Source organism: Vipera berus, assembly GCF_964194415.1.
Source record: "Vipera berus genome assembly, chromosome: 1".
Taxonomy (NCBI): domain Eukaryota; kingdom Metazoa; phylum Chordata; class Lepidosauria; order Squamata; family Viperidae; genus Vipera; species Vipera berus.
The window spans coordinates 124,085,023-124,110,535 of record NC_138202.1 but is presented as its reverse complement, the minus strand read 5'-3'; the positions used below and the strand labels follow the sequence as shown (position 1 = coordinate 124,110,535).

General features: G+C 41.3%; 1 protein-coding gene across 1 annotated transcript in view; it reads right to left on the bottom strand.

Annotated features, from left to right (window-relative positions):
* Positions 1–25,513, bottom strand: part of LOC308674215 (tensin-1-like) — a gene marked incomplete at its 3' end in the record, with an annotated part of 269,738 nt that overhangs the window by 108,589 nt on the left and 135,636 nt on the right. The window contains exon 3 of the mRNA XM_081338525.1: positions 4,093–4,130. Coding sequence (XP_081194651.1) covers positions 4,093–4,130 — 38 coding nt within the window. The remainder of the gene's footprint in view (positions 1–4,092; positions 4,131–25,513) is intronic.

Sequence of the window (25,513 nt, the reverse complement as noted above, 5' to 3'; positions counted from 1 at the left end):
TCCAAAACTTTATTGTTTACAATTTCAGGCTGATTTCAGAGAATTACCAGTCCAGCAAACTCTTGGTAGCCAGTAAATGAGAACTTGACTCTAGGTTCATGACTCCCTTCCCCCTCTTCATCAACACGGACAATTATAAATTGCTAGTATTATCTTTGCTTCTATAGTTACCATAATGGACACATTTTCATCTTCAAGAGTTCTAAAAACTTTTGTGCTAGCTTTGGGGCTTTATCGTGCCAACAGGCTTCTAAGATGAGTGCTTGGAGTTAGGAGCTGGGGAAATCAAACTTCCCTTCCACTGATCATTCCTTTAATATGAATAGTAATACTAATAGCAATGACACTTACACTTATATACCACTTCACAGTGTTTTACAGCCCTCTCTAAGCGGTTTACAGAGTAAGCCTATTGCCCCCAAAAATCTGGGTCCTCATTTTACCGACCTCAGAAGGATGGAAGGCTGAGTCAACCCTGAACCGATGAGGATCAAACTACTGGCAGTTGGCAGAATTAGCCTGCAATATTGCGTTCTAAACATTGCGCCATAGCTCCTTAGAAACAAGGCAATTGAATATTGTTCTTTTATAACAAGTATTTGCTGTCCAGAAACAAAATTTATTGATCTTGTAGGATGGATGGTCCCACTATCAAACAGCTCCCCAGTTGGCTGAACAATCATAACCAATGCATAGTCCTAAATGAGTTTATGTCCACATTGAAGAGATAATCAGTGGGGTGACTGAAGATTCTGACAAGGACCCAGCATTCCTCAACAACTTCCTAAATTATTTAGACGAGGGGAAACCTAGAAGCGAACCTTATACTGTAAAAAGTGTGGATGACTCAAAGCTTGAGATATTGCTACATCTCAAAAGACAGGTTCTAGTTCAAAGGGATTTTGATAGACTTGAATACTGGCCTTACCCAACAAAATGGTCTTCCGTGGTTAAAAAAAAAATTCTCCACTTAGGCAAGGAAAAAAACCCCAGATGCATAGGTGCGAGATCACTGGTGGTACAATGAAATATTGCAGGTAACTCTGCCCACAGCCAGGAGTTCGATCCTGATGGGCTCAAGATTGGTTCAGTCTTCCATCCTTCCAGGGTCAGTAAAGTGACAAGCCAGATTGTTGGGTGCAATATGCTGATGTTGTGAACTACCCAGAGAATGCTGTAAAGCACAACGGAATGGTATATAAGTTTAAGTGCTATTGCACTTTCCAGCCATTGCACTTCTACTTTCCTTTCTAGAATCTATGGAACTTCTTCAATATTCTTAGAATTTCTTCTGTAAAAAGATATCTGATCACATCCCAGAACTAAATCTGGTACCTGTTTTCAAACCTTTCTACTAACAACATTGAACATATCCATTTTAATGGCTATTTCAAAATGCCTTTGGTTGTTAATTAAAATGTTTTAATCTCTCTCCCTAAATCCATCTTTGCCATGGCTCATTCACAAAATTAGACACCTGTTTAAGACCCCCAGGTTACTTTCCTCAGATATCCCAGGCAATATTAAGGCTGCTATATTAAATTTATATGCCACCCTTCTCAGTATCCAAAGTGACTCTGGACAGCTTACAATATAGTAAAAATACAAAAACAACTGCAAATATACTGCTAGTCAACTGATATCTTTAGACATGTTACGCTAAGATTTCTGGAATTCCCAACCAGCATGAGCAGAGGTTCCGATACATTTTGAGACCGATATACAATATATTCAATAACATGTTGAGAGTGATAGTTCAATACATCTGGAAAGCATCCGATTAGGGAAAGTTGAGTTAAATAAGAAAGATATGTAAACAGCTTATTAACAGAAAGTTTTTAAGTGCAAGTTTCAAGACAGAATAGGAGGAATTGTCAAGAAAAGAAAGGGAAGAATCAAGAACAAGGTTTACATGATCAACCTGGCTATGTCAGCAGAAATACAAAAACATCACTTGGTAGCCAGGCTGAAAAAGAAAGGGTCTGAAGGAATAATGATCTGGTCTCTTCTTTAACCTTGTACATCCACACATATATACAATACAGATTGCAGCATGCGTGAAAGGTCAGAATCAGGTAACTTGTTCTCAGAAAATGATGTGATCATGGCATCTGGATATTCACCCTTAACAAGGACATATAGGAAGAAAGAGTCAGATGGAAGAAGAAAAAACACAATTGTGCCCTACTCGGTGATGTAGCTACTGCATTATATTTTAAACTGTGCCACTACATTGTCCAGCCATCCACTGCCAAGAGAATGCAGCCAGGTACCTCTACCTCAAGGCTATGCAATTATCATTATCCTGAAGACCTTACCCAGCATTTGGTTCTGGGTTTGCTCAAAAATATACATGGTGCCAGGATATATAAATGGGTGGGGCAGTCAAAAGCTAGCAATCTACAGAAATTTTTTTAATGAAATTAACTTTATTCAGTAAAGATTATTTCTCATACATTAAATGACACTTGAAATATTACAATTCAACAGCAAATTCTGGAGGGGACAAGGGACCGGAACATGTGCTTTAGGAGACAACATATATCCCTGCACCTCAGCTTGTACATCTCTGCTTTACGTAAGGTTGAATCCAAGAAGGCTTTAAAGTACCTCTGCAATAGGTTTCTGTGTATTCTCATCAGTTTAAAAAAAATAAATCCCATACTGGGAAGCACAAGTCCAAGCATTCAAAATCCCCTTGTGGCACAAGCTTCAGTAATGAGACTAATGAAATACAAAGAAATAGACTAGGGGTGACATGATAGCAGTGCTCCAATGTCTCAGGGGCTACCACAAAGAAGAGGGAGTCAAGCTATTCTCCAAAGCACCTGAAGGCAGGACAAGAAGCAACAGATGGAAACTAATCCAGGAGAAATCCAACCTAGAACTAAGGAGAAATTTCCTGAAAGTTAGAACAATTAATCAGTGGAATGACTTGCCTTCAGAAGTTGTGAGTGCTCCAAAACTGGAAGTTTAAAAACTTGAGATAGGACTACCATTTCTCTGAAATGGTACAGGGTTTCTTTGCTTGAGCAGGGGGTTGGACTAGAAGACCTCCAAGGTCCCTTCCAACTCTGGTATTCTGTTATTCTGAAATGTTTGAATTAAATTTGGTGGACATACTCTCCTATGTGGCCATCCCAGCTTAACCTTGGCTATAACCTTGGCTGTTGTCGCTATTCTAAATCACATCAGATCTTCAATATCTCTTTCTTTTGAGGTTGTCACTGATAAAATGCAAGAAACTGCTGGCATTAATTTATCCAATCGCTAAGAATCCATACAGTCCAGCAGAGACAGAGAGAAGAGGGTTGGTGTTCAAATCACACTTGAGCCCTCTAGATGGATTTGAATTTGGCCTCTGTACCCAATGCATTAAAGCCGGAAGGGACTCACATAATGCCAAAATGAGAAAGCACTATTCAAAAGATACCTTAATACCTTGAACAGATCTACTACAGAACTCAGCAGGCAAGGAAGGATTTTCCTGAAACCCAGTCCATCTTCTCCAAGCATCTTACTGCCTACTTTGAATGAGAAGGATGGACTAATTCTCAGGTTAGTGCATTTATTTTACAGCCTTGCCTTCCCAAAAGGAAAGATGGATCACCTCAAAAGCTTTCAAAACCTTTCTTGCTAAAGCAGTGCCTTCTCTGGGTGTGTGTACATTGGGGTGGGGCGGGGGGGGGGGGCGGAACGTAGGCAAACCGCCATAACGTAAACCAAGAAGGAAATTTTCAAAGGTTCCATTAAGTGTTTAAACAAGAAATCTCAAGGTGAGCACATGGCTCTGTTCGCAACATCTCAGGTCAGAAGTGCCCTGAAATAGGTTGGAAGGAGAGCTTTGAAACCTGGTGAGAAGTTGGCAAACTGTGCTTGGAACAACAATCGCCCGATCGCCCAATCCCCGTTTTAGAAATCAACAGAAGTTGAAGGAAGGAGGAAAGGCTAGCCACTGAAGCCGCCAGTTCCTCATCCCGGTGCTTTTCAAAGCAGATTCGCATCATCAACCGGAAAGGGGAAGAAAAAAAAAAGTAACCCAAATTACAGTGTTGTTGTAAGACAATAAGAGACAGAATAAGCCATTCTTACCTTGGCTTCACATTTCTTGTGACAGGACAGCTTGCAACCTGTGCAGAAACAGAAACGAGGGCAGCAGGGTTGAGGAAAGGAAAAGGGAGGGAGGGAGGAAGGGAGGGTATGAAAAAAGAGGGAAATTAAAATCAAAAATCTTGCCTTTCCAAACCAAAACATGCAAGAACTGGGAAGAAAAGGGGCCTCACCCAGGAAAAAAACGGAAGCCGGAGGTGGGGGTGGGGGGGGAGAGAAACCGATGAGCAAATCCTCCCCGCACTTCCAATCTTCTTTCAAGCCACCAACATCAAGAAGCACAACACAATCACCAACAATAACAAGTCCTTAAAACTATGTTACCAAAGGAGCTGCTTCCAGGGTTTGGTTTGGTTTTTTGTAGGACTCTCGCAAGGGGGGGAGAGAAGAGCTACATACCGTGTATGCAGGAGAGAGGGAGTGAAGGCAGAAAGAAGGGGGGGAAATTATCCTCTCGGCACGCTGGCACCTAGCCAACGATAGCCCAGGCTGCACAGGTACAGCCACAGCAGCCAGCCCGCTCCGACAACTCCAATCTTGCAGATAATACTAAGCACATTGTTTGAGAGCTGCCTGCCAGCCCACTGCGCTGTCAGAGGCTGCCCTGAGGCTCTGCATTTTTCCCTCTTTACACTCCCCCTTTTCGTGACTAAACTTTACAGAGAGAGAGAGAGAGAGAGAGAGAGAGAGACGCATACACACATATACACATACACCAGTAGGCTGAGCCCTCCCTCTTTTGGGGAGTCAAGTTTCTAAGTCATTAACTCCAGAAAGAATGTTGGAAATGTACAGGCAATGCTCCCCTCCTTGGGAGGCAGCATCATTTTTCGATAGTATAGATTTGGAACCCGACCAGGAGAAAAAAAAAAAAGAGAGAGAGAGAGAGAGAGAGAGAGAGAGAGAGAGAGAGAGAGAGAGAGAGAGAGAGAGAGAGAGAGAGAGAGAGAAGAAAAAAAAGAAGGGAATTGTTCTTTCCCTTCTCAAACTCTAGGTTAGAAAACAAAAAGAGATGACTTACTCAGCCCAATAGTCTCCTCTAGCTTTGCTTCCCTGAAACTATTGTGTAAACTGGGCAACCAGAAAACCCAGTTGCAATTTATATTTTAAGACAAAAGTTATTTCCGTTTTTGTTTTTGTTTTTGTTTTTAAAAAGGATAGATGATTGCTGTTCCTATATATTAGTAAATGAACTTTAAACAAGGAAATAGGTCTGGGCCAAACAAGCCACAAGCAAACTCAAGTTCTGGAGTCCCAATTTATCTCTTAAATCTTCCATAAAACTGGGAATTCTAGTAACACAGGAAATTCATAGATTTTTTCCCCTCCCCTTCCCCAGCCCTCCCCAATACTCACAGAGAGCTCTGGGCCTCAAGAGTTCTCCCACATTCCTCCTGAATGGGAATTGATCTATTGACATAGTGACAGAATTACAATCCTGGATGGTAGAGAACTCCAAGGGCTCAATTAATAGTATGGCTTCAAGTCACTTTAACTTCAGCTAAATTGGGTACCCTAATTTACTGGAAGGTGGAGGGAATCCTTATTTCATTACTTCAGAAAGTCCTACTTAAATAAACAAATATTATTTGTGCTAACCTTTCCAGGTGACGGTCAGACAAAAATAGCAAAAAATATTAGGAACATTAGCTAAGTGAGGAGGAGGAATCTCTCTAACAACAATACATAGCACGCACACACACACACACGCACACACCATTGTTTGGATTTATGCACATCAGATATGCATTTGATAAAATCTGCCTTCAGGCAAAGTCAACAGAAGGCCTGAAGTGGGTGAATTGCATGCAAAGTCCACAGGAAGAATGCCCTTCCCCCAAAACCAGGCAGACCCACCTTCCATGGGGTAGACTTTCTACCTGGTTTTCAGAGATCTCCTTACCCCACAGGCTGCCTCAATTCATCCACACCTTTAAGGTGGGACCAGAAACCTGAGGAAAGGCTTTTCAGGAACTCTTGGAAGCTACAGGGATTCCACACATTCCTTTCTACCAGTGCAAAGCTGGATGCTACCCTAGTTTGAAGGCGCTGAGCCAAAAGTTCAAATAAACAAGTTAAACGTTAAAGAACTAAGTACAGTTTAGCCAATCCCTGTTAAAGAGAAAACAAGTTTTGTATTGCAAGCCTCCCTGCCATCCACATGCAATATCAACACTGTCAATTCCTGCTTACCACCCCTGGAATGGTCTGCACTTGGGGAAGATCAGCAATGAGTGAAATACAATAGGGTTTTGTCTCATCAGACTTCCATTATGGATTCAGCATGGCAATAAGCTTTTCCCATTCATTTAAATCATGAAACTAGGGCATGATTATTAGTAACCAATATTTCCTATTTCTGTTTATTCCCTTTAACCCAGCGGTCCCCAAGCCATGGCCCGCTACCGGCCCTTGAGTGGTTCAAAACCAGCTACAGAAGTGGCAGGCAAGCACACATGTGCATCCCCACATGCACAAGGGGCAGGTCAGCATTTGTGCACACACACTTGCCCAGCACTTGAACAGAATCATCTGCTCCCCTCCCCGGCTAGTCCCCAAAGCCATAAAGGTTTGGGAACTCTGCTTTAACCAAACATTGCTCAAAAACTGAAAGCTAAAGCTGAGTACATTGTGTGGAAACTTAGCACAGCTACATGACTAATAAAGGTAGCCCTTGATTCACAACCACAATTGGGATTGACATTTCTGTCGCTAAGTAAGGTAGTTGTTTAGTGAGTTGTGCCCAGTTTTACGACTTTTTTCATTGCGGCAGTTGTCGGGTGAATCATGCAATTGTTAAGCAAATCCAGCTTCCTCGTTAACTTCACTTGTCAGAAAATAGCGGGGAAGATTGCAAAGGGTGATCACGTGAGCCCAGGACCCTGCAACGTCATGAATAGATGGCAGTTACCAAACACTCAAATTTTGATCATGTGACCATGGGGATGCTGCCATAGTTGCAAGTGGGAGGACCGTTCCTAAGTCACTTTTTTCAGCGTGGTTACAATTTTGAACAGTCACTAAAGGAGTAGTTGTAAGCAATGTCAACGTTTAAAATTATTCTTTTTCTTCATAGCACTAAGTAAACACATTTGTGGCCAAGTCGCATTGTGCTTTTATTTTATCTATCTCTATCCAACATCTGTAAAATAGGAGACGGGATGACACAGCGACATTGCTGGAAGGGATGTTGCCAGGGTTTTATTTATTACCCTTTTTTAGGGGAAAAGGAGTTTATAAACTGGGGCATAGCACTGTGATGTGGTATATAAGTCTATATACTATTAACTCTTCCAGCATCTTCACAAACCTATTTTATTGCTTCCTTTAAAAAAAATTGTACTGCCAAAAACTGTTGCCTTGCCATAAATTTTTGATAACACAATCTAGGACGGACCAGTACCAGGCCGCGGCAAGCCAGCAAATGGTCCACACAAACAAGCAAAGCCTCATTTTCAGGATGCAGGCAGCACACAAAACCAGGCACTCTCCGGTCCATGGAAAAACCTTTCTCCACGGAATTGGTCCCTGGTGCCTAAAAGGTTGGGGACCTCTGATCTAGGATGAGTCTGAGAGATATAAATTGATAGATTGTTCTCTTCAATCCTGTAGATGCCACTGTATCTCAACCGCATAGAAAAGTTAAAAAGATAATTTTCATCTGAGTTTTACCTGACATTCTTTTAGTTTAAAAATAAAAAACAGATTTATAGAGGTCTGCAATATATAGTTAAATATCCAATACTGTGATTTTGAGAAGCCTCCAATAATTGCAGAGAGATCTGTCCTTTTTTAGCTAACATTAAATTTCAGAGATTTCCTATTTGATGCCAAATGTCATTGTATTTGGTCTCACTGACAATTTTCTACTTCTCTATGAATTAAATAGCCAATTAAATAATTAAATAACCACAGAGTTGATTCCATTTTCACTGGAAATAAGACTGTAATAGAAATATAGCAGTGTGTTATGTGCCATGTAGGAGCACTATTCAAATTCTTTTTCCAGATATTCAGATATTCAAAAAAAAATAGCAAGGCTTCAGCAATAGCCTCAGAGGCCATCCATTTGCCAGCTATGGGCTTAAAAATGGGCACAATTGCCAACTCAGTGCATTGATAAAAGCTAGATTGCAGTTCTGTTTCCATTGGCTCCGGAGTCAAACAACAACTTGTCCTTAAATGATTTAGTGTTGAGTGATTTTCATGACTTGAAGGGCTGGGTTCCTAATTTTGCTCTAATGAAGAAGCAGCCCAGAATCTCCAGCCATTTATGTCTTAGTAATAAATAACATAGATAACCAAATTTTTGTAATGTTTTCTTTTCCTTGGGGGGGAATGGAGGCTGTTTCTTTTACTAGCATTAGAAAATGCCACTGATATAATATGGGGTGGGTCTGCATTGCTGAACAAGTAGTTCATTCTTACTTAAATATATGGATTTATTCGTTATTTCAAATGTGCTTTTGCTTGATCTTGGGATCTATGAATGAGCATTTAACCAAATTGAGTCTCCCTTTGGTTTAACTATCTATATAAAGGTAAAGGTAAAGGTTCCCCCGCACATGCATGCTAGTCGTTTCCAACTCTAGGGGCCGGTGCTCATCTCCGTTTCAAAGCCGAAGAGCCAGCGCTTGTCCGAGGATGTCTCCGTGATCATGTGGCCAGCATGACTAGACGCCAAAGGCGCGCAGAACGCTATTACCTTCCCACCGTAGTGGTCCCTATTTTTCTACTTGCATTTTTACATGCTTTCAAACTGCTAGGTTGGCAGAAGCTGGGACGAGTAAAAGGCGCTCACTCTGTTACGTGGCACTCGGGATTCGACCCGCCAAACTGCCGATCTTCTGATCGACAAGCTCAGCGTCCTAACCCACTGAGCCACCGCGTCCCTACGGTGGGAAGGTAACAGTGTTCTGTGCGCCTTTGGCGTCTAGTCATGCCGGCCACATGACCACGGAGACGTCCTCAGACAAGCGCTGGCTCTTCGGCTTTGAAACGGAGATGAGCACCGGCCCCTAGAGTTGGAAACGACTAGCACGCATGTGTGGGGGAACCTTTACCTTTAACTATCTATACTTTAAATTAATTACGGTCTTTGTCTCTATCAAAAAAAATCCAAAGAGTTTGCAATGTACATACTCAGCGGCCCCCAACCTTTTGGGCACCAGGGACCTGTTCCGTGGAGAGAGTTTTTTCTGCACACCAGAGGGGGTGTAGTTTCGGGTGCTGCCTGCATCCCACAGATGGGGCTTCGCTTGTTTGCACGGACCGGTTGCTGGCATGCCACAGACTGGTGCCAGTTCACAGACAGGGGATTGGGGACCCCTCTACATACTCCAGACTCTATTTTAATTTTTAAAATACGTCACCTGCATTATCACTATATTAGTGTCATTAAGTAATCCATAACTGGGCATCCCATGACAATGGCAATGACTGAAAGTGAGACAAGAGTAACTATATTTTATACATACTATAATTAACAATTTGATCAAAAAAAAGCTACACTTTAGTGAACACGGTCAGATTTATTATCAATGCAGAGTGAACAAGTTTAGTAGACGATACAGAGCTTGGTATTATTAATAAATTAACAATAACCTGCATGGTCGATGGAAGTATTTGAAAGCAGAGTGGATCTATGAAAAGCTACAAAGAACCAATACTGGATGGAACCAGTGGAGGAACTGGCACCTAGGTCTAATGAAAACTGGGAAATATGGAAATCATGGAATAAACTGTGCATCTGTTTCATTTGTACATATTTTAATCTTTCATTTTATATTTTAAATTTTATGTCATATAGTGTGCCTTATTTTAATTGTGATGCTTCTGACATGAATAAACAAAATAAATAAACACGCATAGTGGTAATGTTTATGTTAAAGGCATCCATTGTCATTTAATTCCCAATGGAAGGACTATACAGAATAGATGGATGGAAAGAAAGAAAGAAAGAAAGAAAGAAAGAAAGAAAGAAAGAAAGAAAGAAAGAAAGAAAGAAAGAAAGAAAGAAAGAAAGAAAGAAAGAAAGAAAGAAAGAAAGATTACATTTAGAATTCTATTGAAGTCAAGATCACCATTGAAAATTATTGTCAACAGAGCATGAATATCAACAAAACAGTAGCTATGGAGAAGCCTATACAGTCCCAAAATATTTATTTCCCAGAATGGCAGGTTAGTGAGGCCCACAATAAAGTTACTGCCTCAACATCAAATACCTAGTAGAGCTGGAGGCAAATGGAAATTATAACTCATTCCTTTGAATCCTCCCATCACACAATCTCCTGGTCATTTTTCATCCATCTATAGGAGTCTTATCCTTCATATGGAAGTCTCCTGAACTGTTTCATGGAGAGGATACTGAGTTATTTACAACAGAAATCAATACAGCAAGTTATGAGGCTGCTTAATTCAAAGGGAAGAAATCTCCTTTCACCTCAGGGCTGAATTCCTTTAGCTATGGAGGTGGAATTTTAGAGACCACCAGTTGATAAGAATGTCTTTGGAAGCTCTGAATCTGAGTCTGTGTGGCTGAATTGGCAGCAGGGCCATACTTCTGGATTTATTCTGCACTCTGAGACCAACTCCATCCACTTTCTTCCCCACCCCACTCAAACAGGCAAAAGTTTGACTTGCTGCCAGCCAAGCCTTGGGTTGGGTTGTGTCAAGTTCAATCAACCCAGAGTGGTTTACATTGGTGGCTGCAGCTCTTGCCAGAAACAGCATCTGTTACTTTGATACACAAGACAGTCATTGTTCTTAGCAATGGAAGGTTACAGGAGCAAGGGACTGCACTACAGGATATGTTACCTTTCCATTCTTAGTCCAAAGTTTGTACAGACAGGGGGGAGTGGGTCCTGGTTGGTTGACTAGCAAGAAGGGGAGCCTTGAACTCTGCTCTCTCTATGCAGTTTGTGGTGTGTGTTTTGTCCTGAGTCAAAGAGTGGGGACAAGGATCCCGACATGCTTATCTGTACTTGTGAGAGGAAGTAGACTATCAATATGTGTCATGATTTGCCTCTCCCAACACTTTTTGAGTCTTACCTTTAAATATGTTCTTTGTTCATTGCTATGATAAGCTCTATGAGGACTGATCAGTTAATTCAAACTACAATTCAATGCCATAGCTAAGCTTTGAATCACCAACCAATGTATCCAGCCACATCTTACTTATCCATAGCCCCAAGCTTCTTTTTTACACCACTTTTGGCTGGGTGGATATTTTTAAAGGGCTTTTAATTAAAAATAATTTAAAAGTAAAGTTATCAAGTTGCAAAGAAAAGACCAACTTCAACCGTTATACAGTGTTTATTTCTACAAATGTTTATGGACCTTACAAAACCAGTACTTTCGCAATAAAGGTATTCATTAGTCCAGAAATGTTATGCTGACTAGTAGACAACATGGGAAGGGGTAAGAGGCAGGCCAAAGAAGTGGAAGAGACTAACTTTAATAGTGGGTCTTCTGACACACTGGAATTTTATAACTTTTTGTATAACATCATCCATGTCACCATGTTGCAAGGATATCTAACATACATTTCCTAAATTCTAAACACCCCCATTTGATCCAAATGGAGGGGGGGTATTTACTACACTGTGCTGTTGGGCAAGCTAATAATGGCTCTGTCACCCTGCACACTCTTTAATTTGAATATAGGGCAACTTATTTAGGACTAGTATTTCCACTTTAGAATTAACATTAAAAATCTATGTCAACTGTCTGACTATCAAATCCAAAAAAAGGAATCTCTAAGGCTTTGGGGGGGCCATAAAAGATAAGCTTTATTGAATACACACCTCAGAACTGAAGAACGAAAACCAGCTCTAGTTTTCCTGCAAGAAAGTTTGCCTAGTTAACAACAGCTTTCCCTAACCTCCACCCACCAGGTGTTCGTATTGCCCAATCATATATCTTTGGTTTGTTATGGGAATGGTCTACTTCTCCATCAGATATCTGCGTTAATGACCTTGGCATTCTTGTAGACTCTCATGGTCTGTGGACGGCTTTTTGTAATCCCATTTCCTTCCTTTGCTTTCTACCACTCTCCCTGGTTTCTGTAGCAAGTTGAGTAGTGATCGAATTTAGCAGGTATCTTAGCGATTCAACCTTGACAATATATTTCTTCCAGATAACATGCAGAAAATTATTACTGGATCTTTTCAGTCTCATCTGGAACATTTTGATGGTCTTCAATCACATCAACTTTCCTCAGACCTCCAGTATTTAATATATATAAAATAATGAAATTATAACGCATACAGTAAAAATTGCAGGAAAAAGAAGAAATAACAACTCCAATGACAATCTAATCTCACAGTTTAAAATGTATGAAAAATTTAGGATGATTTAATCTCTGAAAAAACAAAATACTTGGAAAATTGGGAGCAAAATGTATTATCACTATTAAAAATTAACATATTTGTTTTATTTATTAAATTCATAGATTGCCTCTCTTGAATGAATTTCAGTGGCTTATCAAATTAAAGTATACTGAACATGAACTCATACATCCATGGTATGATAAAACAATACCACAACAGTGACAACAGAGACATCACTATTCACTCAAAACCACTCTGAAAGAATTCCATTTTGGCTTTCTTCAGAAGGCTAATACAGGTGGGACCCATCTCACTTCCAGAATATTTATAATATTCTTCCTTTGATATCTAAGCTGCTTAACTTTGGGGATCTCTTCTAGCCCTAAAATCCACTGAATTGTGACAAGGGCATGATACTCTTTGGAATATGCTTAATATCCATTAGGTTCCATGTTGTGACCAGGTGCAATTATGGCACCATCACTGCAATGGAGAACACATGTGTGCCAACAGAGTTGTCCATTTGCAGCAGTTTATCATGAGAACCTGAGAATCTTCTTCAAAACCAAGTGACAGCTCCCCACTTCTTCAAGTAGCTCATTGAGCGATAGGGCCAATCTTGTTTTTCTGACTAACTTATTTCATGGATTGTTTTGTGAAAAGAAAACAAGGGAAAATACCCCACCCTCTCTGCTGCCTTCAGGTCTCAAAGGAAAGGTGGGGTGTAAATAAGCATAAGTCATATAAATATAAGACTCTGTGTAGCAGCTACTCTGAGCACCGCAGGGGCTGTGAAAGACCATGCTGTTTCTGCTGCAGTATTACCGTTTGTGTATTTCACTCAGGGCAATGCACCCAAGAATCACTCAAGTGAAAGCACATTGGAAGGTTCAGCAACTCAAATAGCTGGAGGACAGCCAAGAAATTATCCACATTCCCAGAAGAGCCAGAATCCTTAAAGCCGGGGAAGAAAACAGGCAAAGAGACACATTATCATTCCACTTGAATTCCATTTATTCTCGTTTAATTTCCGTGGTTTTCTATAGCATTTTTTGTTTGTAAAAGGCTTTACTATTCTTATCTGGGAAGGGACAGCAATAACCTCCTGGGAGAAGTGAAAAGCATTCTGGAATTGCAAGCATTTGAGTACGTCTCCAGAAACACTTCTATTTGTTAATATTTTACTCAAAATTAAACCCTCATTGCTGACACAGTTCAGTCTTGTAGTATTCCTAATGGCCAAGAAATGTTTGTCAGTAAAGCCAGATTCTATTACCGTAGTAGTTCTCCAACGGAACAGGAAGCAGCAAATGCTGTTTGAGATCTTAAATAGGCAATATATAGGAAGCCAGAGCAAATAGGCTGAGTATTTAAGAACTGGGTTCAAAACCCTGATTTGCATGTTCCTAATGTGGCAACTGCAGCATCAAGTGACCAGTTGCTTGTGTGAAAGTAATTGCTGCAGATCAAATGCAGTAAATTCATGCCAGCTCAGATTAATTCCATGCTAGCTCAGATAAATTCAGATACTAATCATTCTAACCAAAGAGAAAGAAACTGAGGAATAACATGCTTACCAATGAAAGAGCCTTTTAACAGGGCAAAAGTCCACAGCCTGAATTTATGAATAGACTAAGAGCTCAAGTGATCTCAGGGTTAGAAAACAAGCCACTTAAATGTTGCTTTGCATCTTTCCATGTTGATATGAGAGCATACAACTGAAAGACTGCAAATTTTTAGCTCTGCTTAATTATTTATCTATAGTCCAACATCCTGCTTCCCTCAAGCAAAGAAGTCAATCCGAGGCTTCCAGTCAGACCACCACAATCACAACAGGCTTTGCCAAGCTCTTACCTTCCTCAGCCCCACCCAGCTTCTAAAATCAACACAAACCAGTAGTTGTTAGCATTTTGCCCCCAGGTTGGAAATTAAACTGTAATGGTACTTAATAATCTTATCTCTCACAAGTCCTTCTAAGCTGTTTTTCAAGCCTGCTAAGCCAATGGCCATCACTGCATCTCATGGCAATAAATTCCAGACATTCAGCATGGTGTGAAGAGCCTTCCAGCTGAAGGAGGACACAGCACTGTGTGGGGACAGTGAGGACCACTCAAAGGAGAGTCACAAAAATCTAAACTACTGGAAAAGAGAAAATGTAGGGGGGGGGATCCTATCCAGTGCTGTGAAGACAGGGTGTAGTTGCTCTCAAATTTAAGTATTTGAGGGCCTGACATAAAGAAGTGAAAGTGGCAATTGTGCACGAAGGCCATTGAACCATGAAGTAGGAGTGCGGGGTTAGGAAATCAGATAAAAAGGACGCACTGTGGAAAACTGTCTGATTTTACAGTGCTTCCCAATTTGACAAAATATTAGATGTGTTCGTACATCACACATCTACCTACATTTAACTGAAGTACAATTAGCTGCATTTTGTGGTTTGATCTGACATAGTGCACCATATATTATTTGAGTCTAAACAACACACCAAGCTAAAATGTACTGGCTAGTTCTTTGTTTTGCATATTGTTTGAACATAGCCATCTTCATTATGAAAGGATAGACAATTCATTTAGCACAAGAACATAATGACCATGCAATCCAGATGTTGCTAATTTCAGCAGATGTCTATGGAGATTCTCAGTCATCCAGGTCATAGGTATCCCAAAGATGCTTTTTCACAAGGCAACTGCACTTTCTTGTTTTTCTTTGAAGACGTTTCTTCAAATCCTCAAATCCTTAAGTCCTTCCATTCCCTCACCATCCAGTCATGGATGAGAAGCAAAACCTCTTCAAAGAAAAACAAGAAAGAAAGTTGCCTCGAGAAAAAGCATCTTTGGCATAGCTAATTTCAGCACCTTCAGCCAATAAATGGTGATGAATGCTGGGAATATTTGAGCTACACCTGATGGACACAGCTGAAAATGGTATGTGGGCACAACCTTGGGAGACCAGATGACGACATGTTACCTAAGAAATGGTCAAATAAGATGAAACATAGCCCTCAATTGTATATTGGGTGAAGCAGGAGGCAGTGTATAAAGGTAATCTTGGAAGAATGCTACTTTCAGATTTGGAAGTTTTTTATTAATGTAATTTTACAATATAGTAGAATTAGCTTATCTGGTTGTCTTTTCTGGGTTGTCTACTTAGTAAGACTGATGCAGTTCATAATACTGAAAAGATCTAAGAAGTATCTCTACAAGATAGTACAACCTGCTGACGCTAACTGATCTCAGAAGCTAAATAGGGTTACCCTAAGCCAGACATGTCAAACAAAAGCCCCGGGGGCCAGATCCGGCCCATGAAGTGGTTTCATGTGGCCCACGAAGCCATCTTGGAAACAGTGAGGGAACAGCCCCTGCTGCCTTGGCCCTGGCCCAGGCTGGCCAGGAGCCAATGTACAATTTTGTGGTGGTCATCTATGCTGAAATACATTCAGTCTTAGCTCTACAAGGCCATCTGGAAACAGCGAGGGACCGGCCCCTGCTGCATCGGCACTGCCCCCTGGGTGCCCTCTGGGGTGGTATCACCCTTTCTGAGGAATGAAGAAATGTACCATCACCTGGAAGTGGCCAGCACATGGCTTTGCCTACTTTGGGCAGGCTAGGGGCTGGGCAGTGTTGCGCTTCTCTTCAGATTGGTGCCACCCGGCTCAGCCTCTCAGCACTGTGAGGAGAGCACCCTGCTGCCTACCAAAACTGGGCAGGCTGGGGGCTGAGCAGCATTGCACAGGTAACATGACTCTCATGCTGCTCATGGCATCCCCTCCCCAGAGCCCACCAAGCCGGATATGTGAAGTAGGCAAGGGCCATGTGCTGGCCACTTCCAGGTGATGGTGCATTTCACAAAGGATGACACTTCCCCAGCTGCATTTCTTGCCTGTTTTTCTTCCTCCCTCTTCTCAAATATTTTCCCACCACTCTGTTGGTTGGAAGGAAGGAAGGAAGGAAGGAAGGAAGGAAGGAAGGAAGGAAGGAAGGAAGGAAGGAAGGAAGGAAGGAAGGAGAGGGAGGGTCTGAGGGAAGTCCTGCCTTAGTCCTGCCCTGCTGCCTTTTCACCATCCCCTTGTCTCCTCTTCCTCCTGGCCTATCCTGGGGGGTCTCCCATCCTTTTGCTAAGGAAACTTTGGATACAAAGCCAGGTCTCCTCACATGGAGAGGGAGTGAGCCTTCCTCTTGACTTTGCCCTCGTCCCCATCATGAGCAACCTGGCTAAGGAGAGCAAGCACAACAGCATCAGCCTTGAGGAGGTAAGTGCAGCTGGGCGCCCCCTTGGGGAAGTGGGGCTGGGTTTAGTGCCCTGGGTGCTTGAGCGCTGGGCTGGGCATTTGACCTCCGTGCCACCGTCCAGCCCCCCCCCATGACCTGAGAAAAACAGAGAGGCTTTTCCAGTGGACCATGCCTTGGCACTTGCCCCGGTCCCATTTCCTTCTGCCAGAGACCCTCAGATCTGTCCCACTCCTGCCCAGCCCCCATAGGCACCCTTGACACGAATGATGTAGAGCTGGCCATGCCCACCCAGTAGGCCACACACACTCCAGCCATGCTCAACCAGTACACTGTGCCCACCCTGGTCACACCCACCTGGGCCCCCCCTGAGGGCAACCGCAATGCTGATGTGGCCCTCAGTGAAATTGAGTTTGACATCCCTGCCCTAAGCTCTTGGATAGGGAACTACCTGGTATTCCAGCAGCACTGGCTAGTCTAGGAAGTTGGAGGGGAAAAAGTCCCTCTGAAGAAGACTAAAATAAAGATAAGAAAGGAGAAGCAAGAGAGTAAGTAGTAAGAGTGGTTTGTAAAACTAAGAATCCAAAACAGAACAGCATGAAACAAACTGGGGCTTCTCAGCAATCCGGTATAAAATTTGAAAACATTTCTATATTACTGAATTGTAGTGAACGTGTCAAATAACGGCAGCATGAAATTTGCTGCCTCTACTGTCGATCCCTAACCTGCCTCTTTTGTGTCTGTTCCCAGGCATCTCCAGTCAGCTCTTCTGACTGAGATACTGTCTCCCCAACAGCTCACCTCCTTCTTTACCAACATCTGCATCCTCTCTAGCCAAAATCCTACTTCCTTGCTTTTCTGAAGAAGTAGAACCCCATAAGGCTTTAGCTCAATGAATGAATGAATGAACCTTTTATGAATGAACCTTTTATTGTCAAAGTACAACCATGTATACATTGAGATTGGTTGAGCCTCTCTTCGTGCCCCCACCCCCAACTCAAAGTGACACAAACCCTCCATCTTATTACACCATGTGAGCTAATTGCACAACATACCGGCCTGGCAAGTCAATCATGTTTTATAAAGTTTATAAAACTATTTCCCATTCAAAAGCCTAACAGCCCATGGATAAAAGCTGTTCTTCAGCCTGTTGGTACGGCTGACTATACTCCTGTATCTCCTACCCGATGGTAGGAGAGTAAAGAGGTACCGTCCAGGGTGTGAGTCATACCTGAGAATTTTCCTCACTCTTCCAAGGCGAGCCCTGGCAATGTCATCCAGTGGAGTCAGGGGACAGCCCACAATGTCTTGTGCTGTGCTCACCACCCTCTGTAATGCTTTCCTATCCATGGCTGTCAGACCAGCATACCAAACCACAATACCATACGAGAGGACGCTCTCTATGGTAGACCGGTAAAAGAGGGTCATTAGCCATTGTTCTACCCTGTTCTTCCGCAAGACCCTGAGAAAGTGAAGTCTCTGTTGGGCCTTTCTGGCCACCTGGGTTGTGTTAACTTTCCAGGTAAGATCTTTACAGAGGTAGACTCCCAGAAATTTAAAGGAGGAAACTCTCTCCACACAGTTCCCCCCCCCATGTAAAGTGGGGCAGGTTCCTCCTTTTTCCTCTCTTTCATCTTGCCAATGTTCAGGTGCAAGTTGTTGTTGCAACACCATATGGATAGTTTTTGTACCTCCCCCCTGTATGCTGTCTCATCCCCACCTGTAATAAGGCCCACTACAGTAGTATCATCTGCGAACTTAATTATCGCAGTAGATGGGTTGGATGATACACAGTCATATGTGTACAATGAGTACAGGTAGGGGCTAAGCAGGAAGCCCTGTGGTGAGCTGGTGCAAAGCTTCAGGGGGTTGGATAAAGCAGACCCAACCCTCACTGTTTGTAACCTCCATCACCAGAAGGTAAAAGTACTTGTTCATCTGGAGATCTCTCCACAATATGAGGTTGAAACCCTGAGGGTTTCCTGAGGGAACCCCTGCATAATGGTGTGATTATCCATAGACTCTGCTAAGTAGATAACATGTGCAAACACAATGAGAACATCAACAAAACATCTGCTGTCCATTTGGTTCCAAACAAGGGGAAAAGAGATCAGATGCCTCTGTCATCTTTACTCAAAGTAGAAAATGATTTCTTTTGTGCTTCCAACTTCACCAGTAATTGGACTGGCCAAGTTTCAGCAGGATTAGGACATGCAAGTACCATCAAGCAGCTGAACATTAGCTTGCAGAGAACCTTTAATCAGTCTATATTTCCAAGCAGAGATTGGGGACTTAATCAGCCTTTAGGCATTTTCTGCCTCTGGGTTTGTTTCCTGCCTAAGAGAACATAGGAAGTGGGCATTGTTGGAGTTCAATAAGCATTTCCTCCCTTGTCTGAGACATCGGAAACAGAGCTGTGCACCTGACCAGGTCTGATAAAAAGAACTTGGCAGAACATATTGGCTGCCCAGTGACTTCCACCTGATCTGTATCAGCTGTGTCAGAATGACAGTGTGAGTGGCTGGGCCTGCAGTAGGCCATCCCATTCCTTCCGTCATCACACGTGCTTTATTTGAGTCACATGCAAGACGGGAAGGTAATGACCTCCCCATCCCTTTAGTAACTTTCAGCTCAGTGTTTACTAAGACAAGAATTACATGGTGGAATACTTCCCAGTTATCATCCTTCCAGGAGTGATATGCAGTCAATTCCAGCTGGGAGAATTACAGAGCATGAAAACAGGGCACACAAAAGATCATGTTTAACTTAGCTAAGCTACTTTCTGTCCTGGATACTGATCTTTGTGGCTGGGATACTAAATTAAAACCTGCTACTTGTTTTGCCCCCTATTGAGCTAATTTAAGGGCTATTTACACTTCCATTGTACTGATAATGAGCCTGATTGGGTGGCTTTATTGCAGCCTTCCCCAATTTAATGCCCTCCAGATGGATTGAGAATATAACTTGCTAAATTCTCCACCAGTATAGCCTGGCTAACCCATCTGTAGGACCCCAAGCCAGGAAGGCTGGCTCACTGTCACTGTTATATTCATCATATTGCTACAAGCTATAATGATGGCCACTAATAGAATCACCATTAAAATGGGATTCAACAGAGTCACAAAAGATAAGGTTTTCACTGAGTGTGATTCTTGATTGCCTTGTACTATTTCACAGAAGGGAGGCAGCATACCTCTTGGAGGATAAGTTGGATAACTGTAGATCAGGGGTACCCAAGCCCCGGTCCGTAAACCAGTACTGGGCCGTGGCATGCCAACAACCGGTCTATACAAACAAGCAAAGCCCCATCCACGAGATGCAGGCAGCACACAAAACCACGCCCCCTCCGGTCTGTGGAAAAACCTCTCTCCATGAAATCTGTCCCTGGTGCCAAAAGGTTGGGGACCTCTGCTGTAGATGATTCTTCTTGGGGCTTTTGTTTATAGAGAAGGTGTCTGTATGCCTTCAACTGAGATCTGACTCCTGTTGACTGCCTGGACTAGCTGCTGCATGTTTCTTCCTAGGGAAGGGGTAGGCAACCTTGGCTCTTTTATGACTCGTGGACTTCAACTCCCAGAATTCCTGGCTGGCTCAAGAATTCTGGGAGTTGAAGTCCACGAGTCATAAAAGAGCCAGGGGTTGCCTACCCCTGTCCTAGGGCTAAGAGAGGGACAGACTGAAATTCACCCAGCTGGCTTCCTGGCTAAAACAAGATTAGAATTTATAGTCTCCCATTTCTAGCCTAATGCCTTAACCACTGTACCAAACTGGCTTTCCTTTTAGAGATTATTGTGACAAATATAGTACTAGATTTGACAGACTTTAGGTTTGAGAGACTTAAAAGGGTTTTTTAAATCCAGCTGTCCAAGTGCTTTGGGCCCTATTGTTTTACATTTTATCACCCAGATCTGTTTAGAAAGTGTGCAAAGTAACAAAGGGAACACTGACTCTTTGCATACAATCTGAATAGGGGAAGGCCATGTCCTAAATAAAGTTGCAATCTCGTCTATTAAGTTCGGCAAATTATAAACCTTACAAGTCAACTCTTTACCAGCCTAGTGTTTTAAATGATGTACTGTGTTCACACTGTTTTTATCTGGATCTAGTTTAAGCATCAGTAGAATCAGAGATAGGATAAGGATTAAGTTTCCCACACAGAACATGACTTGTTAACAAGAATCATACTGTGTGTTTGGGACTTTATAAAGTTTCTTAGATGGGCAAATGCAGACTTAAGAGAATAAATTTTACTGGTGGGTGAGGGTGCTGATTTCACATCTACGGTAATGTAAAAAATGGAGCAGACAGAGAACTGTTCATTAGGAGCATTTAGCATTAGCATTTCAAACAGGCAATGACATCCTAAACAAATTAGGGTATGTGCTGGAAATGATGTTTATTTAGAAGGTCTGTGAAATAAGACAGGCATATGGTTGATGAAACACAGTAGGTTAATTCATACCCCCAGTTCTTTTCTAAGAATGTTGCCAAATCTTGAATATTCTGCTGTTTGCTTTGAAATGACACTCAGGAATGAGAATAGGATACAATCTGCCCTCGGACTCATTCTATATCCTTGGCCTATTCAGACACAATTTCTCACATGCATACAACTTTAGTACATCCACAGCAGAAGTTCCATGTGGCCCACAAGTTGACTGCATACTAAAAAAAAAAAGTAAGATGTACATCTATTTTGCTGTGTATACTGCAGCAGGAAATCTCAGCTGATTGCAGGATGTTGTATATCTTCTACAAACAGACATAAATCTATTTCATTGTAGAAATTTGTCTCCCTTACTGGCTTTCCACACATCTGCAGTTTGCACGCCAAGGATAGATAAACGTTTGCTGAAATGATAGGCATGTAAGACGTTGGTAGAAATATAGCCACCGGATTTGTATATAAGCCAAAATTCAAGCTAGAGTGGAGGTTTTGAAAAGCAATGAAATGTTAAAAAATACTGAAGTGTAAAGATGTGAATAATAGCCATGGTCGTTATTGAACAGCACAGGCCAAAACACTATTCCAGATTGGTTCAAACTTCTGGAAAGGCATTAAAAACTTTAGCTGATGGCATGCCAAAAAATAAGTTGGAGCTTTTTGTATTTGAAAATAGTATTATATTCAAGAAGCTTGCCTAATTTTTGTTTAGTTCCTTTTATGCCAGATATTTATTTATTTATACGATGCCCCTTCCAAGAACTCGTGGAAAGAGACCTTTAATTTTTCATATTTTTGAATCAATGTGAATTATCTATGAAATTGGGGTTTTTTTCCCCACAAGACATATACAGATTACAAATATATACTGCATTTAGTTTCTTATTCAGAAAACTTTATGCGGTTCACTTTGCCCTCCCATTACACTAGAAATGTAAACATGAACTATGTATATATGTGAACATCTTTCTTGATAATGTTTGATAACATAGCCAATCAGGCTATTGCAAATAAGGGTCTAAATACTTTCCCATTCAGTGCACAACCCTAGCTTGATAGATTTGCACTTAATAATCAAATATTTGAAAAACGGATGGGCATTGTCCCTGATAGCAATAACTCCCTAATTTAATTTAAACATCCCCTTTCTGAAGTGTAATTATCCAACTTTACCCAATCTTTATTTTTTATTTATTTATTTTAATTCCATTTATATCCCGCCCTTCTCCAAAGACTCAGGGCGGCTTACAAGCTTAGCAGTAATTCCCTGTCCACCTATTGCCAAAAATTTGTTATCCTCCAAAATTTCAGGAAGGCAATCAACTCTATAACCAAAACTTTATGTTGTCTGCAAGGGGCCACTCCTAGTCTTTTCAACAATCAGGCAATGACTGTAATTTTGTCTTCTTAACACAGCCTGTTTCTTTACCTTCGTATATTTCATGAACAATCGGGGAATATCTACCTTTGAGACTAAGTCTGCTTTCTCATTAGTAATACACAGTCACCCAACTATTATCATGGTGTTCTAAAGCAGCGGCCCCCAACTTTTTGGGCACCAGGGACTAGTTCCGTGAAAAGAGATTTTTTTCGTGGCTCGGAGGGGGGGGTTGTGTGCTGCCTTCATCCCGCGGATGGGGCTTCACTTGTTTGCACGGCCTGGTTTCTGTCATGCTGCGGACTGGTGCAGGTCCACTGACTGGGGGTTTGGGACCCCTGATCTAAAGCCTGTCTTCAATACTATCATGTTGTTTTAGTAGTGACTGGGTAAAGTTTAAAAATGCTAAAAGTCATTAAGGAGAAAATAACTTCAGAAAAAAGAGTCTTATAGCTTACAGTATCCTCTTCCAAACCAATTATTACCCTGTCTTTGAGAGAAGGAAATAAACCAATTCTTCATCACTTTTTAACACAAGAGTACAAACTGGATGCTGTAAACTTTAGTTTCCATCAGCTCCACACAACATGGAAATGCTTGAAGCATCAGGAGTCACCAAATTACTGCTGCTTTTTCCTGTGATTTATATGCCTATGGCAGCTGTTTTTAAAAAACTTTACTTTTCTTCACTTTTTTGAATCTACAGATAACATTCAAAAATCACACTTTGTTTACATGATGCGAAGCAATTACCATTTTCTCCATATGTGTGTGTGCTGTAATTTTCTCTCTGTGTGTATGTGCTGTAATTCACAAATTCTGGTTTAGACATCAGAGAATAGAAATAGAAAATCTGAATTTCATTGGGCATGAGAAATATGTCATTTTCAGTGTTTGATTACAGCTGCAGAAACACATGCTTCCTCTTTATTTTTGTAATATTTTTTGTAGTATATCCTAAGGTTTACCACATTTTGAATGACCAACAACTCAACTTGGAAACCAACATTAGTGCCATAACAATTCAGCATCTTCTGGGTCCACAGATTTCTGGCCAAAAATGTTACACAAGTCTGGTCTAGCAACAAATCAGGCATTTTAAAACAAGTCAGTAGTCATAAGCAACACCTACACAAATAAATACCTCATGTGACTGTATTAAATGTGAATCACATTTTTATAAGCTACTTCAGAGATTTGCAAGTTAGGTCTAAATGTTAGACTAACCACATGTAGAAATCCATTTGGTGGTGTTTATGTTCATCTATAATTTCTACCATGTGCTTCTAACATGTTAGATTTTTCACTACCACCTCCCTCATTTGTGATCATTTAGTAGTACATTTTCCATTTGAAACATTTGTATTATATTCACAAAGAGACTAACTCAGTCCCATCACTTGTCTTGCCAAATAAGTTGGCTACATGTCTGGATATTATTTTCTATTTGCTTTTCTATGAGTATGCTACATCAATGCTGATTATTATTTTTTTTTGGCTGCTGCTGCTGTTGATGGTACAAATGGACGTATTAGTTGAATCGTGCTCATTTCTCATTTCTCCATGTTCTCATTTTAAGTTTGTTCTGTCTCTTCTCTACGCTAGTTTGAGATTTTATAAAATTAGGCAGAAAAATGTACAGTTCCATTTTTTAAATTTGCAGTTTTAAAAATTAAAATTTCAAACTTTAAAGTTGCAAATTGCATACAGCATTCACCAAGGATTAGGGCATATAACTGTAGTTCAATTAAAAATGCAGGCAAAATGGATTGGATAAACTTGCATTAATTGATAGAGGTAACATGCACTTAGCCGGATTTTGCTTTTTCATTTCTAGATGTACATTCTGAGCCATTCCCATAATTTCTATTATGATAAAAAGCAGATAAATAATCTGCTAAAAATCAATGCAGGGTCAGGTGTTTTGTTTTGTTTTTTAAAAAGTATCATCTACTGTCCCATCATGCTACTTTTGCAGTCAGCTATGAATGGTGGGATATGAAATCCAACAATTCTGAAGTAACCAAAATGGGGCATGTTAGTTACACTGCGGAAACAGTTGCAAGTCTATCCACATTTCTGATTATGCCAACTAATTGGAGTGAATTATTCAGCACATTTAATTTAATTTAATTTAATTTAATTTAATAATATTTCTATACCGCCCTTCTCCCGAAGGACTCAGGGCAAGAATAAAAATACAGAATTACAAAAATTAAAAAATGATTAAATACATGCCCACTAAAAACAATTAATACATAGTAAAACCCCAATAAAATGACAGTAAAAAACCCCACCAATCCCCCATCAGGCCAGGCCGGCTTGTTCGAACAAGTATGTTTTTAGATCGCGGCGAAAGGAGCGAAGATCGGGCGCCGTCCGGAGTTCAACCGGTAACTGATTCCATAGCTCCGGGGCGCCCACAGAGAAGGATCTCCCCCTGGGGGCCACCAATCGACATTCTCTGACCGGTGGCACCCTGAGGAGGCCCTCTCTGTGGGAACGCACAGGGCGAAGGGAAGTTGATGCCGGCAGCAGGTGTTCCCTAAGGTACTCCGGACCCCTGCCATGTAGGGCTTTAAACACCATTACTAGTACCTTGAATCTAGATCATGTCTAGATCTTCCTGGCAAGGGGGGAAAAGATTGAACAAAATGCTTAAAAATTATCACTGTATTCCTTTAGGCACTTTTACTGCTGCAACTGTTAGCCAATTCATCAGCAATAACTCTACTTCATTCTCCTTCATTGGTCTACTTCATTCATCCCACATTGCTGCACAAAGATAAAAATGTGGAAATGGTGGCATCTTGTGGCCAGCTGCAAAACTGATGAAGGTGGCATCTTATGGCATCTTGAAAATTAACAATCTGATCACAGAAAAATCTATGGCACACAATTCACTTCTTTAGACTGAGAGCTATGATATTATCTTTATTAATTAATTTGTAAATCTCTAACAGGCTATTTTCCCCAAAATAAGACCAGGTCTCTTTTTTTCCTTCCAAAAGAGGCTCAAGGTCTT